The sequence below is a fragment of the Pundamilia nyererei genome, unplaced genomic scaffold (genome assembly GCF_000239375.1).
Source record: "Pundamilia nyererei isolate P.nyererei 1_Seehausen unplaced genomic scaffold, PunNye1.0 scaffold00032, whole genome shotgun sequence".
NCBI lineage: Eukaryota > Metazoa > Chordata > Actinopteri > Cichliformes > Cichlidae > Pundamilia > Pundamilia nyererei.
Window position 1 is genome coordinate 3,117,720 of NW_005187433.1, and position 17,197 is coordinate 3,134,916.

Consider the following 17,197-nt stretch of genomic DNA (forward strand, 5'->3'; position numbering starts at 1 on the left):
CTACTCCCCCAAACCCCCAAAAGCCTGATTTATTCCAGTGAATACCAGTTCCAGAAGAAGCATTTCCTCAAGTACTGATAAGAGTGAGAGACTTGACTATATCAGTTTAACAGCTGTTATCACTAATTACTTTGTTGATTTTTAATTTACATAATAAAACATGCAGTCAGATTATAAAATGTTATGGATTCAACCACCAGCCAGTATTAATTAGTTAAAGTATCTTAAAAATCAGTGGAAATGAGTGAAAGTATATCTTCAGATATATTTTTTGTGTATTTTTAATGCAGGATTTTTAACAGAAAATAATGTAACACTGCATTTTTAGAGCAAGGTAGAGCTGCAGGAGAACCAAATTAAAAAGTAAACGATTTATGGGCCTTCTTGGGTCCAGTACAGAATCATCAACTTATTTTACATCCTGGCTGACCTCATAACTATTTACAGGTGATAGAACACATCCATGGGCCCAGCCAAAACCTTTATTCTAAATCACTTGGGGATATAACAGGAGAGACAATAAAATCGAAGCATGCAGGTAAATCCCCTTCAAATAATGTCTAGGCTATGTAAAAGTATAAAGTATTCAAAATAGTTTTCTATGTAAAGTAGCATTATATATAACAAGTGTAGTTAAGCAAGTTATTTTAATTGTTTTAAATAACAGAATAGGGCTTACGTAAGTGTTTAAGAAAAGCTTACTTAATTACTAACTATTGCTGTTATATTGTCCTCTTGTTACAATAACTCAGTTTCATTTCTCAGTGTATTTAATGTGTTTACGTAACAGTTAATCATATTTAAGACAACATTTTTATAGAGATTAACAGCAATTAATAGAAGAAGAAGAATAGTTTGAAAATGTAAAAAATATAAATGCCCAAACAAGTAACTGGGCAGGGCCAGCAAAATTAATCCCATCAGAATGAAGATTCTCTTGAATGTTTTGTTTCTATATCAAAATACTCCTATTTTGCTATTATTATTATTGTTTTTTTAAATCCTCTTTTGTGTTTTGATTTGTTTTTTTGTTGTTGTTTTTTTAACATCCGATGACATTTATTGTTTTATCTGGAATAAGAAAAAACACATGTTAAGAAGGTATACTGTATTTGCAAAACCCAAGGTCTGTTGAAGGAATGGTACAATCACACTTATTTATGCCTTTTGCACCCAGAGCGATGAGCAAACTACACATCCAATCCAGGTACAAATGGAAAATAACTGTCCAGCTTCTCTTGCTGCTATTTTGTTTTCTTCAGTGCCTTAACTATCACATTATGATAAGCAAAATCTCATTGTAACACAGTCTAAAATTATGGGCTACTATTGGGAAAAATCTGAATGGTAAGACTGGCCAAGAACTCTCTACTTATCCAGTTTCTTCCAACTACCAGTCAATTTTGAATGACTCTTTTGTTACTTGGAAACAGAATGGCATAAGAAACATTTAGGCACTTTCACAAATTGAAATAATAATTTGGTATAATCACGTTTTTTTTTTTCCGTTTGTTTGTTTTTTGTGACACCTGCAGAATCTCGTGGGGAAACTGTGTGCGTGATTCCTGCTGAGCCTTTGAGAAGGAGTGTAATCTCCTTTATCTATAACTGCTTACTCAATCTTCAAAATCTATCAATAGAGTCCCTAAAATATGCATAGCAGGGAGATTTAGCAGGGGAACGAAGCACTGGAAGGGATATATAATGCCTAAATTCGTGCAAACAAAAAAAAACAACCAAAAAACACAAATTTTGCATTTTTTTTAAACCTTCTGAAATGTTTAAAAATATAGATTCAACATGTGTTAGTAAATACAGATTGACCCCAGCATCATTGACACATTCTCTCTGGTAGCATCCCAATTCAAGGTCATATTGGAGTTCAAACTTTTAAACACAGAGAAGGTAATGTTGAGCTTAAACTTGACTCTCTGATACAATTACTTCAATTTATTTAGTCAGTTAATACATTTGGGGGTCACTCGGGCCCCTTCGGGGGTGGGGTGCCCTTGGCCTCTCGGCCTGGGGCTCAGTCACTCTGGCACAGCTGGCTCACAGGCATGTCAATGCGGCTGCTGAGTGACCCCTCATCTGGGGCTCTTCTCAGCTCTTTCCAGGAGAGTGGCACCCCATGTTGTTTATATTCTGCTTCCAAAAGGCCAGAGTTTCTTGCTGTTTTTTGTTTTGGGTTTTTTTTAAGTGGTCTAGATCAATGTTTCTTCAGATTTTGGAAGATTTTTCAGGTTCTTCTTCGGACATTGGCTGCTTTTTCACTTATTTTCAGTTCAGTCGTTGTACTTGTATGGGGGAAAAACCCGACAAAGACCTAACACAGAACCTGACACAGAACCTGAGAGATGCATTTGGCCCTTTAGTTGATTCATCTACTGCTTGCTGAAAGCTCATCTGAAGAGATGGCCTCAGTGGAAGGGTGGCTGTCACTCTTCTTTGGAAGGGAAATAGGGAGAAAAGGCTGAGGTTACCAAATTACACAAGAACTGGACTGAAAATCATTGGTAACAGATCTGATGGAGTGATTGATCCAAATTTGAAAACAGTAGTTTTACTGACCATTGTCAGTATATACAGACAAGGTCATGAGAGAGATAAGGTCATCTGTAGCCACCTGTAACACGTGGTGGAGGTGTTTTCATGGTTTGGTGTGGGAAATTTGATGGAATTATAAATGCAGAAAAGTGCTGTTAAAAATAACACCTAGAAAGCATCCAATTGGCACCAGCTTCATTTTTCTGTATGACAATAAAAGCATAACTGGATAGAAAAGCACACAAGTGAATACTATCAGCCACAAACTGGCCTCCCCAGAGCCAGGACCTCAACATTACTTTGAATGTCCTTCAAGAAGCCTTGAGAAGTATGGAGAACCTTTCCATTTTCCTAGCAAAATATTTAAAAATACGCAGTAGCCTCACAACTTTTTCCTGGTACTATATAGCCAGCATTCTGACTGTAATTTTAAAATAATTTAAAAAGTATCTTTGAACTATTATTTTTGGTTTTGTTTTGGGGGTTTTTATCCTAGCTCAGAAAACCCATCTCAATAGGACTACAGAAGAACTCAGAAGAAGAATTTACAGAGAAGATTAGCAAAGAGAGTCAGTAATCATCCATCGGCAAACGTCAATGAGCATGTGTGCAGACCAGCCAGCTCACAATATGGTGAAAATATTTTCACACAGGCCAAACAGCTGAAAGCTGATAAATGACCTGTGTCTGCTGTATATATCTACATGCAGACCTGAACTCTGTTTCCTTTATGCTTATTTGTTTTTGGACACTTCTGGGCTTCTCCTACTAGTCGTACTTTAAAAGACACAATCATATGAATTATGGAGCATGTCCTCAAGCATCTTACAGAAAGCGTGCATGAAGGGCTGAGAAAGTCTGCGGGAGATCCCTCATGTCTTCTCACTGTAGATTTTATGGTGGGCTGCCCCCAGCGTTTGTGGACTTACAAGAACTATACATCAAAGTCTGCGAGAGTGTGACAGAAAGATTGGGTAAGGCAGACTTTGAAGGGGAGGAGGAAAAAGAGAGATGTGGAAATAGAGAGAGACGCATTTGAATCAACGACACATGCACACACAAACACACAATGATTGATTAATTATAACATATCCTTGATTGATTTTACTGTCCAGGGAGATATTGTTAACTAAATAAATGTAATCAGAAGCATTATTTACAGTAAAGCTCATGCACTCTGGCAGGCTAAATGGAGTTTACTACATTCAACCTTCCCAGGGGTGAATATCAACATTTAACCAGATTACGTGTGTATATTATTTATGCAGTGTTCCTGTGGTGCATCAAAAGCTATGTGTTAAATGCCACATAAAATAATTTTTAAGACTCAAAAAGGGCCACAGTCTTGTACTCGTCACTGCTACTCCGGATTACTGTGAGCAAGGCAGCAGAACCTGCTCAGAATGAGAACAAAAATGTGACAAATGGATGCTGTTTAGATGAAATTGAGATTTCCGAGTATAACTCCAGTCTTGGCTCTGGAACTTTAAATAGATCAGGAGGGTCAGTGGAGATGGGAAAAAGTATTACTGTGGATTTTTAACCATTTTCAACAAAATGGTAAACATTTAGAAAGACAGCAGATCAAAAGATGTATTTTTTTATAAGTCTGAAACAAATCAAGCATAATTTGTTTAATTATTTGGATTATGGTAATGTTGAAAATGTTGCTTTTTTTTGTAATGTAGTTTACTCTTGCGTAAATATCTCTGCAACAGGTTATGAAACAGACCACAGAGGGTCTGACACACACGCAATAGACAAAGATAAATCATTTACATGACTTAATAAGAATGATCAAATGTCGTCTCTCTGATCACACAACAATGCAGTAAGGCACGCAACAACAATCGCATCGCTGCTCAATGCCATCAAACAATGCACTTGTCTGTTGAGTTTTATCCTGAGGAATTCAAAAGGTCTGCGGCCATTTGGCACAATGTTCTACAATAAATATTACAATGCACACGCTACAGTAGCAGCGGCCAAAAAACTCAATTCAGTCCACGTCTGCAGTGGGCAATGGCTCTTCCTATCATTATGCGATCTGACCAAGGAAATGAGCTAAATTTCTCTGGGAAGGAGTCTGAGGATGGCGAAACACTTCAGGTAAAATGTGCACAGCAGACTGAGATGAGTAAATGGATGTTTTAACCTTCTGTTAATATAAAACCAGATGATTGAAGCTTCTTTTTTGCCAGCAGGCATGCTGTGAGACACAATATTCGGATGCTACAATTATCATAATGTTGTGGCAATATGACTAGTCTGACTGGGACTGGAAGCAGCTCTAACACAGCAGAACTTAATGCAGCTGAGCAAAAATATATTTTTCATGTCTTTCCCCCTCTGGACCAGTGACGAATGACTGCTGTAATGGATGAGAATAAATGTGTGTATAAGTGCAAGTGTGTTCGTTCCTACCAAGAACAAGAGCACGACAAAATAAAAACAAGCATCAGTCATTTAAATGCGTTCAAATACTTTATTCTGTTTACATCGAGTGACCAGGCTGCATATGAACTAGTTAAATGTGCTCTCAGTATGCTGGTCATTACAATAATGCACCTACAATACCTGGTGGATTTAAATATTATGCAACACAAAGGAAATAAATTAGTGCATTAGCCTTTTTTTTAGAAGAAAGGAACCGCCTCATACCTCTGTTTCATATAATAATTATCTCTGTAGCGCAGCAAATTGTTTTGTGTTTTCTCTGATGTTTTCTCAAAAATGGTGAAAATAGAAGTGTAATGAGGGGTACAAAATAAAACATCTTTGCATTTCAGAGACATATGCAGATTCTCTACTTCACTGACCTAACTTCTGCTGATATGTTTATTGAGTCCCATGTTCTTTAACTCTTTGAACACTCACTACTCATGGTTTAATTGAAAATCTGCATCAATAATATTACTACTTAGATGATTGCTTCGACTACGACTGCTGCCACTGTGGCGTCCTGAAAGGGCACAGTGGCGTCAAAGAGCTGACTGAATAACCTTGGCTGTGATCTACTTTGAAATGTTCCCATGGATGATGCAGTGAAGAAGCAACCATGACGTCTGCCTGTCCAACACCAATCAAATAACCCTTTTAAACTCTTTATGTGCCAATTAACTCAAAGTTCCTTCATTCCTTGCCATTGCATTTTCATTCTGTCCATTCATTCACTTTCACTTATCCAATGCAGGGTCATAGGACCTTATACCCACTGTCGCAGAATGAGAGGTGGACTACATCCTGGACATGTCGCCAATCTGTTACAGGACTGACACAGGGAGATAAGTCAATCATTTATATGTGCCAATTAACCTAATACATGCATGTCTTTGTTACTGGGGGAGAAAGCCAGAGTACCAGGACAAAACCCAAACAGACACAGAAAAAAGCACATGCAAACTTCACATAGAAGCACTATGATATGATTTGAACCAAGGACATTCCTGCTGTACAGCGACAGTGCTAACCACCACACTGCTGTGCTGCCATGTATTAAAATATTAGTTGAATAAAGTCACACTTAGGGAATAATAAGGACTAAAAAATAGATCACCTAGCCTTAATTAGCAGTGATTAAAACTGCACAATGAGGAGATCTGGAAGAGTTCCAAGTTTACTATCTTAATGGCCTGTAGCAAGATAATTCAAAATGTGTCATGGTGAACCCCAACCCACTTTGTGTCTTAATTATTACTGTATCTCTAAGTCTTGTGTTGTAAATGTACTCTTTGTCAATTAAGACAAATTCAGGACTAAGATTAAGACTAAAAAGACAAATTGAAATTTAAAATTAAAAGTCGTATTTCTTACCGCAAATTCATAGAGTCCCCAAAGTGGGAATGAGACCACAGTGTTTGGCCTTACAGGAAGAAAGATAAATTGACAGTCTGGTGCTCTGATCACACTCTGCCTGAATATCAGCAAAACAAAAGAGATGATTGTGGATCTCCTGAGGTCAGGTCTGTGTAACCATCCCGCACTTTACATTAAGAGTAAGGAGATGGTGTGTGTCACCAGCTTGTAGTTCTTGGGGATAATGTTCACAGGAAACTATCCTGGGACTCCAACACAGCTTTGGCCATCAGTAAAGCCCAACAATGCCTCTTTTCTTTCAGGAAACAGAGGAAAGCAAAGCTACCACAAAGACTGTTGGTCAGTTTCTGCCTGTGTGCAATAGCGAGTGTTGCTGCCTGGCTCTTTAGCTGCACAAAAGGAAGAACAGGAAGCCATCCACAGGATCATTAAAACTGCTGGAAAGATCATTGGGGCAGAGCTTCCATATATTACAACCATCTCCTCCCGCTGTTTGCAGCTACCTATCCTCACTGACTCTTCTCACTCTGCCCATCACCTGTTCCAGCTGCTCCCATCAGGCAACAGGTTCAGGTCCATTAAAGCAACGACTTGTGGAATGACAAACAGTTTCCATCCACAAGCATAGTTCTTAATGGCTCACATACACAACTCTTCCTGGCTTTAAATTACATAAAATTAATTTGTATTTACTATTTTAATTTTACTATTTATTTATCCGGCTTCCTCCCACCGTCCAAAGACATGCAACTTGTGGGGATAGGTTAATTGGATAATCCAAATTGCCACTAGGTGTGAATGTGCGAGTGAATGTGAGTGTGAATGGTTGTCTGTCCCTGTGTGTTAGCCCTGCGACAGACTGGCGACCTGTCCGGGGTGTACCCTGCCTCTCGCCCTATGACAGCTGGGATAGGCTACAACGCCCCCCGCGACCCTGAAAAGGATAAGCGGAAGCGAATGGATGGATGGATATTTATTTATCATTTATTAGTTATTATTAATTGTTGTTGGAGAGCCTGTACTGTCTTGTTCTTGTGACAATGACAATAAAGGCAAATGATCCTGGCGGGTGTATCGATGCATCCACTTGCAGTTAATCCATAATAAATGATTCACTTTTTTTTTAATCCACTGGCACCAGAGGAAATTCGAGCAATCATGAAGTTAAGAGGATTTACCAACTGCGAAATACGAATATCTCAAAGATTCTGTCTGACCCTTCCAGTATATATCGCTGTATTTCCGTTTCAGGGAACAACAAGCATACTGGTATTGTAATGTTATTACCACGATGCATGGTTAAAAGACGCTCTTTTGCATCTTTCTTCGATCTCCTGTTTGTGTAACACACAGACAAACTCAAATTCACGCTACTGCTTCATAACAGGATTTAGCCCAAGAAATATACACACTTAACACTGACACATTTCTCGTGTAAGGATAAAAGAGCAAAATCGATAAACTGTGCTTTATGTCTTAACCCAAACCACCCCTGAGACCTTCACGTTACGCACGACGCGCGTCATACATTAAGTAGAGTCCAAGTGGGCTGAGAAAGGCGCTGAACTCCCCTTCTCCCCCCTTCTCCCTCCTTCCCCAGAATCCTTTGAGCCAAATACTCATCCACTCTCTCAGCGTGCCTGTCAACGTGCGATCTCCTCTCCTGCCCGGGACAAAGCCGCACACAGCTGCTTTCTTTCCACAGTGTTCGAGGGTGCACGATCCGGAGCGGACCTCGGGTGTCTTGCTGCTGGAATAAATAACCTGTGAAGGACTTCTTAAACAGACTGAGAATATTCAGTTTGTTACTTCTTGTTGTGACCACTTAGGCGGTGATCATAAGTGTTATTTCGTAGAAAACAAAAACTTGAAATTCCTTAACGTCCCTACCGAAGAGAGAGAGAAAAAAACGGGTTTAATGTGTTTTATGTGCTTACGGTCAACAGTGAGGTAGACTGACTCGGGCACATTTCACAGAGTGTCGGCGTACGATTTATCCAATGGATGCGGCTGCCGGGGTCGATGTCTGAGCCCTGCAGGATCAGCCTGTCATAGGGCATCATGATTTCTTTGGTTCTTCACAAGTGGATGAGGAATATCTCTCCTAAGATGCTGCTGTTGGTGGTGGTGATGCCGGTATTGTGGTTTTTACCTCTGGCTGGAGCGGCTCCTTCTCTGAGTACCGAGCAGCTGGACATGGGGGTGGTAAGTTTTCCATCTTTTTACACGGGGATAGGAAGTTTGCTACATTAACGTTTTTAGACATGCATGGGGAGTGGAAAGTTTTCAGACCTCCCGTGGGCATACCAACTCTCGGAAATGAGCAGTTTACCCTACTTTTGCATGTAGGAATGCCGTCCTTTCCATTTGATCGGAACTGTAACACCTCGAAGCGGTCCAGTGTCCCTAGGGTAGCCTGGCGTTGCAGACTGGGTGTAATGGAGAAAAATAGGAGACTGTTGCCAAAGCAGGAATCAGAGTCCCTGTAATGGTGTTCAATAAATAAATGTAAATGTATTTGCCTTGGCGGCATATCGACCTCCTCCACAGCATGCTGACAAAGTATATCCTCCACTGATGAATGGCAAGCGGGGCTCCCTTCCAGCGCGACGACAACCTCAGCCATAGGACATTATTTCCTTTCCTCAGTAATGCCTCTAAAAGACTACTTCAGTATATTTTCCTCATGCTGAGTTTGATCAGCATGAGGGAAAAAAAGATAAAGTGCAAACCTATTACTGGCGTGAGCTGCTAGTTTAATAGTTTTCATTAGTTTACTGTGGCGATAAATGGAATTAAAGTGTGGAACAAGTCCATAATTGTAATGTGAATTTTACTATTTACACTCTGTTTTATGAATAAGCCATGGTACAGTCAAAAAAATCACTCCATTCTTCTCAGTGAACTGTATTCAGCAAATTAAAGCTATTGTATAATATTTTCATCAGCAGCTTGGGCTCACAATACTTCCACTTTATATTTGGAGTTTAATGAGCTGCAGACTTGCAAATTAAACAAGTATCTGTTAATTAGGAACTCTTGAGACACTCTAATTAAGTGTATACATTAATGGCTATATTACAGATCAACTTAACTGTCTCATTAGGTTTTACTATTTCTTGTTATCTCCACATTGTTTTGCCTAATATAAAACCATAGTCAGTCTCCCCATAGAGATTCATCCCTCCGAGCTTTGATGGATTCATATTGTATTGCTGTTCATTCAGCTTGTGTCTCCCTGCATTCGTCTCTGCCAGCTGCTTGTTTGTCTTTTTTTGTCGCTGTTGGTGGTTGTGATGGAGAAGATTGCACATTAAGTCTGTTATCAAATAACTTTCAGGGTTGGTTTTCAAGCTCGACCAGTTCCACATATTACCTGGTGGATGTTTTGGAGACAACATTTTGTTTCCTTGGTCTTCAATACTCAGACCTACAGACATGTTTTGACCTTCAGTTTCTCAGGTTTGAAGAATACAGTGTGTTAATTGCAAATGTTTGGTCGCCATACCTTAAAGCCATCTTGATACTCAACAAATACTTGGTCTCTTATGTAGCCAGGAGAAACAGAACAATGTGTCCTTGACTTAAGTAGTTTTTCTTACCACTAAACCATCCTGGTTTGAGTTGAAAAGACTGGTTGGGTTTAATATTTGCTACTTAAAGCACTATCCTCATCAGTCATGTGTTTACATTGGCTCTCCTCAGGTTTGTGTTAGCTGCTTCACTACGAGTGGCTTTAAATGGGTTTGACTATAATGTTTACGTAATTTTTAGCCTATAAATAGTAGTGGGGGTAATGTCTAAGCATCACTGACAGGAGTGGTTAGACACATTGTTTTCATTGCTGATTAATGGAGTAATTTCTGCAATGAAACAGTTAGTTGTTATGTCTAAAAGTCTAGAGAAAATAATGAAGAAATACTTGTCACAGTGTCTCAGAACCCAAAGTGACATCCACACATTTCTTGATTTTTCTAATCAACATTCCAGAACCTCAAAGTCTCCAATTTGTAATTTGATAAAGCAGAATAAATACACAAATTAACACACTGGAGAAGTTTTGCTTGAAAGCTGGGGCTTTATCGACGCTCTGACACCATGTCATTCCCTATCGTAACGTTAGCGCCATAGACTCAACAGTTTCAGCATATAGCATGCGTGCAATACCAGGATTTTTTTCTCAGTATGTGAAAGCAGCTTCAGGATGGTCATGGGTAGGCAGATGGACAGATGAGCACCGTTCTCCCCTGTGATTGGTTGATTAACTTTTAAATAAGACTTCTCCTGCATTGATGAAATCACCCTGAGCTGCTGAAAAACAGGTGGATAATTAGTTGTTGAGGGTCTGAGTAGCTTCTCCCCGGCTCAGCCCAGTGGTTTTCATAAGTGCTATACATTTGGGACTCGGTCCACAAAAACAACCATCTACCCACAGAAGCGTGTCCTGATCCCCAGCTCTACTGCTCCACAGTCCCATTACACTTCAGAGCTATTTCTTGGCTTTTAGTCGTGCTGAATGTAGCGCTGAATGTATCCATCTCTCTTTGTAACCACTGTACACAGTGACCATAATTAACTGCACCACAAACTTAAGCACAGCTCTGAGGCATGCAGTTTTCAGCTTTGCTGTTATCTAGTCCAGTACATCACTGCAGAGCACCAATTTGCAATTTCAGCATATGAGGGAACTACTACACAACAGCTATAATGGTCCCTGCACTATGTTTTCCACTCATAATGTCATTTTAATCCTGATGGCTGCTTTCTACTCCAGTACTGAATGTCTGACTTCCTCTGGGAACTGTTCATCTCTAATATTGTACTTGCTATTGCAGCTGTCTTAAGCTAGGTGTGGTGAGCGTAAAAGTTGTTGATAAAAGCACCTTAAGTACACTTTAATGCTGTAAAAGTGTGGAAAAAGTGCCTTTCCTGCATTTAATCTTTTAATGCTGAAAATGTTAACTTATTTATTTTTTCATGTCTTTAAGCAATAAAACCAAATAAGTGTGTGGTATATGCCTGATGGGATAACCATTCCTTACCAGACTGCCTCTAACTCTCATTTTGCTTCATAATTCCTTTAATGAGAGCACCATCTGGTCTTCTGTCCACTGAGTAAAGAAGGGAAAAAAAGGAAACCCTGGTTGACGCCACCCTCTTTACCACTGCTCCCTTTTTTCCTCTTCACTGCTAGACCTCATAATACTGAATTCTCATGCAACCGGCGTGCCCAGCCCCAACACTCCTCATTAGCTCTTTCTTTGCCTCTCATGAGTGCGCAGTTCACCAGTATTATATTCTGTCCCCTCAGTCATTCAGTCTCCTTCCTTCAATTTTCTTCTTCCAACCCAGATATAGGATGCTTTCTTTCTACCAGCACATCATGGTTCTTCTGATTACACGTAGAGGCCCAGGGAGAGAGGCAGCTCAAAGAGAAAGCTGGATGCAGAAACAGTCAAGGGAAGGAGTGATGGAAGCATTGTGCACCGAAATGACTAATCAGCTATATATTATCAAAAAAAACTAACAAAGAAGGAAAAGAAAAGACAGCAGATATTGAATGAAAAGCAGGAAAAAGTAAAATGCTACTTCATTTCTATCATGCCTGACTTTTGGATACTTTTAGCAGTACCGTTCCACTTCTATCTTGACGTGTGACCCTTATGTCTGTACTACTGCGCCATGGGGATTATATCCAGGACAAGGGCATTTTTTTCTCTGATGTCAAGGGGTAGATTTCTGTGCAGCATTGTGTCATGATTAACAGAGAGCGAGAGAGAGAGCGTTCATCATGTAATATATAACACATTCCTGGCTTCTCGGGAAGAGGGAGATACTGTGGAAATGAACCAGTCCTTCAATCTGCTCCTTTCCAATCTGTCATTGCAGCTTTGCTAAGTGTAAAAGTTCTCTTGGGACTTGCAAGTTTCTGAGGAAACTGTCAGAGTTCATAATATCCTTAGAGCCCAATTCAGCAAGGATCTTAAGGGCCCTGGTGCTCTGTTGGCTGCGCTGTAGCATGCTGGTGTGGGAGTTAAGTGTGGCAGCTGCAGCACTTCTGCATAATGTTTTCAGCCAGCAAATGAATTTGTCTGTATTATTTAAGCCATGAATGTGATAGTTGGTCTTGCCTTGTTTGTTCAAACTGCTAAATCCCTTTCTAATAATGAAGTTCTGAATTTTCCTGATCTTTGGCTGGTTTCACAAAGAGTGACTCTGACAATGGCTCAAATGTAAGTAATCAGATATCAGTGGAATAATTTGCAACACATTTTGGGAAAATTAAGACACAGCTGGTCATGCAACCACATCAAAACACTTACCGTATCTTTATTTACTCCAGCAGAAAATGGAAGCGAGTCCATAAAACCAGTGCTCATTTCTGTGTAACTCTCTGAGTTAAATTATGACTACCTAACTATACTGGCGAGTCTAAAATATCCTAGTAAAACAAGCCTCTAGTGCTCGGGGATGTGTTTTTGTGGGTTGCATGTGCATTTCAGATTTATATGCACCAAAACAAATTCACTCTTTTTCTGCCGTCTGACTTTATGTAACAGTAAAATGATTGAACTGGTTGGTGGCACAAGCACTCCAGGCTGGATCTTATCAGTTTATCTGCTTTTTATTTCAGCAGAAAAGGGTGGATATCTTAGTCTCAACACAGTAGTTCTCTCCCATCTATTTTTGTTTAGTTTTACAGTAGTGATGGATTTAATATTGTGGGCAAGTGAGTGATGTTTTCCACAACAGAGCTGCACGCGATTGGTTTGAACTGACTTCATTACTTGTGCAGGCACTCTCCAGGGCTCCCCATATAGAAAACCTCAAATCAACTCCATGTGGACAGTTCTATTTTAACTTCGGGGGCCTCGCCTTCCCTCTTGTCTTTGACCGGATCAAGGTTTTGGTTGCTGTTGCTATTCAAAGGGCCGACTACATCTTGTAATTACAGTGGTTTCTGGTGTTATGCTGGCTCACATGCTAAAACCTAAAATAATCCATAGCCATGCCAACTGAACTGCCAATAGACGGCTTTACTAGCACGATCAAGAAAACCCAAAAGGAACAACAAAGCTTCTCTGAAATTGCTTGCAGAAATTGGCAGAATTATAATAAATGTGGTTATGTCTGTATGTGAATGCCACTTTCTTCTTGTTTGTGTGTTTCTGTTTTATAAAATGTGTATAGATCGGTGTGTGTGTGTGTGTGTGTATGTGTTGGTCAGTGCCACACTAGTGATCTCATTATTTGTCATTACAAAGCAGTTGTCATTTCTGAACAAGTGAAATAGATGGTTGAAATAAAGAAAAGGTGAGGGACTGGATGAGGACAAATGTTTGTCATCTTTGCAGTCAACTTCAAGACCGCTATGGGTTCATGATCCTATTCGTCTGAATGTCCAAATAAAATGAGGAGAATTACAGGAGCAGGAAGAAGACCAAGAGAGATTGAGTGGGTGGCAGAGATAAGCTGCGTCTCCATCCAAATATCACTGGCAATTAGACCTACTTTCTCTAGTCCACTGTTGATACTCAAACTCATATCAAGTGAATATAATGAGCCAGTAACAATCTGCAGAATTTTAAGAGGCACTCGTGATCCTGTAAATTGCAGTTTATTTGACTGTTTGAATCGCATTCTGAAGTGGGCTTAATTTTGCATTTGGGTTTATGGTAAGAACAGAGCTTTGCTGTTTCGGACTCAAGTTTAAAAATAGAGTCAAACACAGCGATATGGACACACTTGCACGTGTGTGCATGCTCTGTGTGTATTTTTGAATGAGCATGCTTAATGTAGACATGCCAGTTGCCAACATTCCTCAGCTAAAGCTAAACAGACATCACTGCAAGGATCACTATAGAAACATGCGGCAGCTCTTTCATGGCTTTATGAATTGTGTACCAGGGCAGTCCATATATACATCCTTACATACATAGTCACTCCTTTATCTCTGAACTTAATAAGGCCCCCTCCTATCTTAAAGACGCCATAGTACCTTATTGTCCTAACAGAGCACTTCACTCTCAGACTGCACTTACTTGTGGTTCCTAGAGTTTGTAAAAGGCGAATGGGAGGCAGAGCCATCAGCTATCAGGCTCCTCTCCTGTGAAACCAGCTACCAGTTTGGATTCAGGAGACAGACACCCTCTCTACTTTCAAGCTTAGGCTTAAAAATGTTCCTTTTTGATAAAGCTTAAATGTAGGACTGAGTCAGGTGACTATGAACCATCCCTTTTAACTGCTACAATAGGCATAAGGCCATTACACACCAAGCAAGTTGCAGAAAAGTGACATGAAACTCGGAATTTTTCAGACACAAAATTGTTGTGAAACTTATATACATACTAACAGTTTGGTAACTGCTGGGGTGTCTTTCTAATACTGTAGAGTCTTTACTGTACACAGTGCCTTGAAGCAACTGTTGTTCTGAATTAGTGTTATTTAAATAAAACTGAATTGAATTGAACTTTAAAATGGAATTACATAGATGAATTTGCATACTACCTGCTCATAGAGCAAACATATTGATGCAATGCCACTCTATTATACAGTTCCTAGCTCATGTAAAGTGGATTTGTTTGACAATTTTCCATACCATTAAAGGTCACAGAGATTAACAATGGTGTACATGTGACACTGATTGCTGATTATTTGAATGACAGGCAATTACATATCACCGTATGACCTTTCTGTTATAGTTTGAGATTTCCCAAAGTTGATGCAAGCAAAAGGAACAAAAACAAAGGCTGCTTTCAGATTTTTAACTTAACATGTTTCCATCACTCGGCTGCACAGATGAGGAAGTGTTTTTCTCTAAACATCCATCAACTGGATGTGTGCAATGCATAGAGACAGATAATTGCTAAAAAGTGCCATGTGACACAGATCAAATACTCGAATTTCACCTAGCATCTGGAGCATTAACTGGAGTAAGGCCATGAGAGGACATGTTTATTGAGTGAGATTCCATTTGAAATACTCCAAAAGGCTACAGCATCACAGACGCTGTCCCGTCAATCAAAGCAGCCGCACCTTCCATCTTTAAGCTCGAACAAAATGAACACAATTGAGTTGTTTAAAAAAAAAAAAAATCCAATGACCAAACAGTTTTTTAAAAGTGGGAAACTATCCAAAATCTTGTCTTGTACCAGGCTGTAAACATGCATTTTAACACTGTTGATTTGGGGCTTACTTTTACAGTCAGCCTCAGTGGGCTGCAGTTTTGGCACTTCCATGTTGGCTTCCTCGTGTAGAGTCTGCAGCAATATTAAGGTGGATATTGCATGTCAAAGTTAAATCAAGAGGAATGCCGGGATCCAAGATTTCCCAGCAGAACATTTGTTTGTAATATGATTCGTGCTGTACACTCAACCTTCCAGTGGGTTTCTAGTGTTGTGGATAATTGGTGTATAGGTTAACCCATAGAAACAAACAAGTCAAAGTCTAATTCTGTCAGGTCTGTTATGTATTTGTGTGTAACCTTCTTTTATCCCCACTATCAAGGGACACTGGCTAAGCTTTATTCAGTCCATGTGTCTGTTGGGCTTTCTCTCATTGCCATGCCACATTAGCACCCACAGAGAGAAGAACTTCAAAGAAGGTTTGGGGGCTTTTTACCCTCAATGGAGACACTGAAACTTATGCTTATTAAATTAGGCTCCAGTTGTAGGGGGGCTGTTTTAATTGGCTCCATCAGTTTGTTTATCTTTAATCTCTTGCTGACATTTTAAGTCCTCTTTCTACTTGGCATCCCCGTTTTACCATCTCCCACTACCCCATTCAGTCACAAAGGTTATCTACCCTTCTGTTACTGATGCATGTCCATATTAGGGAAAAAAAACACGAGAAGTGAACTTCTAACAGTGAAACTGTAATAGATTTGTTTTCGGAAGTGAGGAGAAAGACACATATTACACTAAATGTTTTGGGTACTGAGTAGATTTTCCTCTTTAACTCTGCTGGATTTTTCATTGACTTTGGCATCACTCAGTACATACCGTCTGTCTTCTGCCATAAAGTGAAGGTTAATTTGTACTGTAATTTTTAGGCCTGCCATTAATACCCTTTGTACTGAAATTTGCTCATTTTGGGAAAAAAGAATGCAGAGACTTGTGTTTAAACAGGTGCATCTTTCTGGCCTCTCAGAAATGAGGTACAAGTTGTACAAATTAAGCACATTTTTCTCATAGTAAACAAGATTTTGTGACAAGCCGGTGGCTGTCTCAGCAAGGAGGTTTACACACACTCTCTGACAAAAAGCATTCTTCAAAATGCAAAAAAACTGCAAGCCATTGTGGGCATCATTCCAAACAGTGTGTAGGTGTCCCTTTTATAATTTATCATATGAAACTAAAGCATTTCCCACAGAATTTGTTTCTGTTTGTTGCAGTAATGAGGGTGGATATGCATTCATGCAAGCACATGTATGGAGGCAGACCCCATACCTTCTTATAGAAATAATTAAGTAGCACCTTATATTGTGACTTTGTCAGTAAATTATAAAGCAATAATTAGCATTCTCTCCAGTGTGTACATGGACACCAACTCGATCAAATAAAACATTAAGCAATATAATCAGAGTTTCCCTGACCCTGCACACTCACTAAACTTCACAGTCTTGGACTGCAGTTGATGACAGTAGTCATTGTTCTGCTTTGCTGCCTCGGTGAGGTTGACATTTTGGCACGTGAACTAATATCCATGTGCTGCAGGTTCTTTTTAGAGAGGCACTCAAGCAAAAGTAGATCTCCGGAGCAAAAGTATGGTCAGTTGTAAATAGCTCCAGTGGAAGTTAGAGTCCATCTGATGCCTTACAAGTTTCTTTTTGCAT

The 17,197-nt window shown here is 39.6% G+C and overlaps 1 protein-coding gene across 1 annotated transcript in view; it reads left to right on the forward strand.

Moving 5' to 3' along the window:
- Positions 1 to 8,010: 8,010 nt before the first annotated feature.
- LOC102194225 (matrix metalloproteinase-17-like) overlaps positions 8,011 to 17,197 on the forward strand; it is a 92,149-nt gene continuing 82,962 nt past the window's right edge. Inside the window, exon 1 of the mRNA XM_005729268.2 lies at positions 8,011 to 8,568. Coding sequence (XP_005729325.1) covers positions 8,425 to 8,568 — 144 coding nt within the window. The 5' untranslated portion in view covers positions 8,011 to 8,424. The remainder of the gene's footprint in view (positions 8,569 to 17,197) is intronic.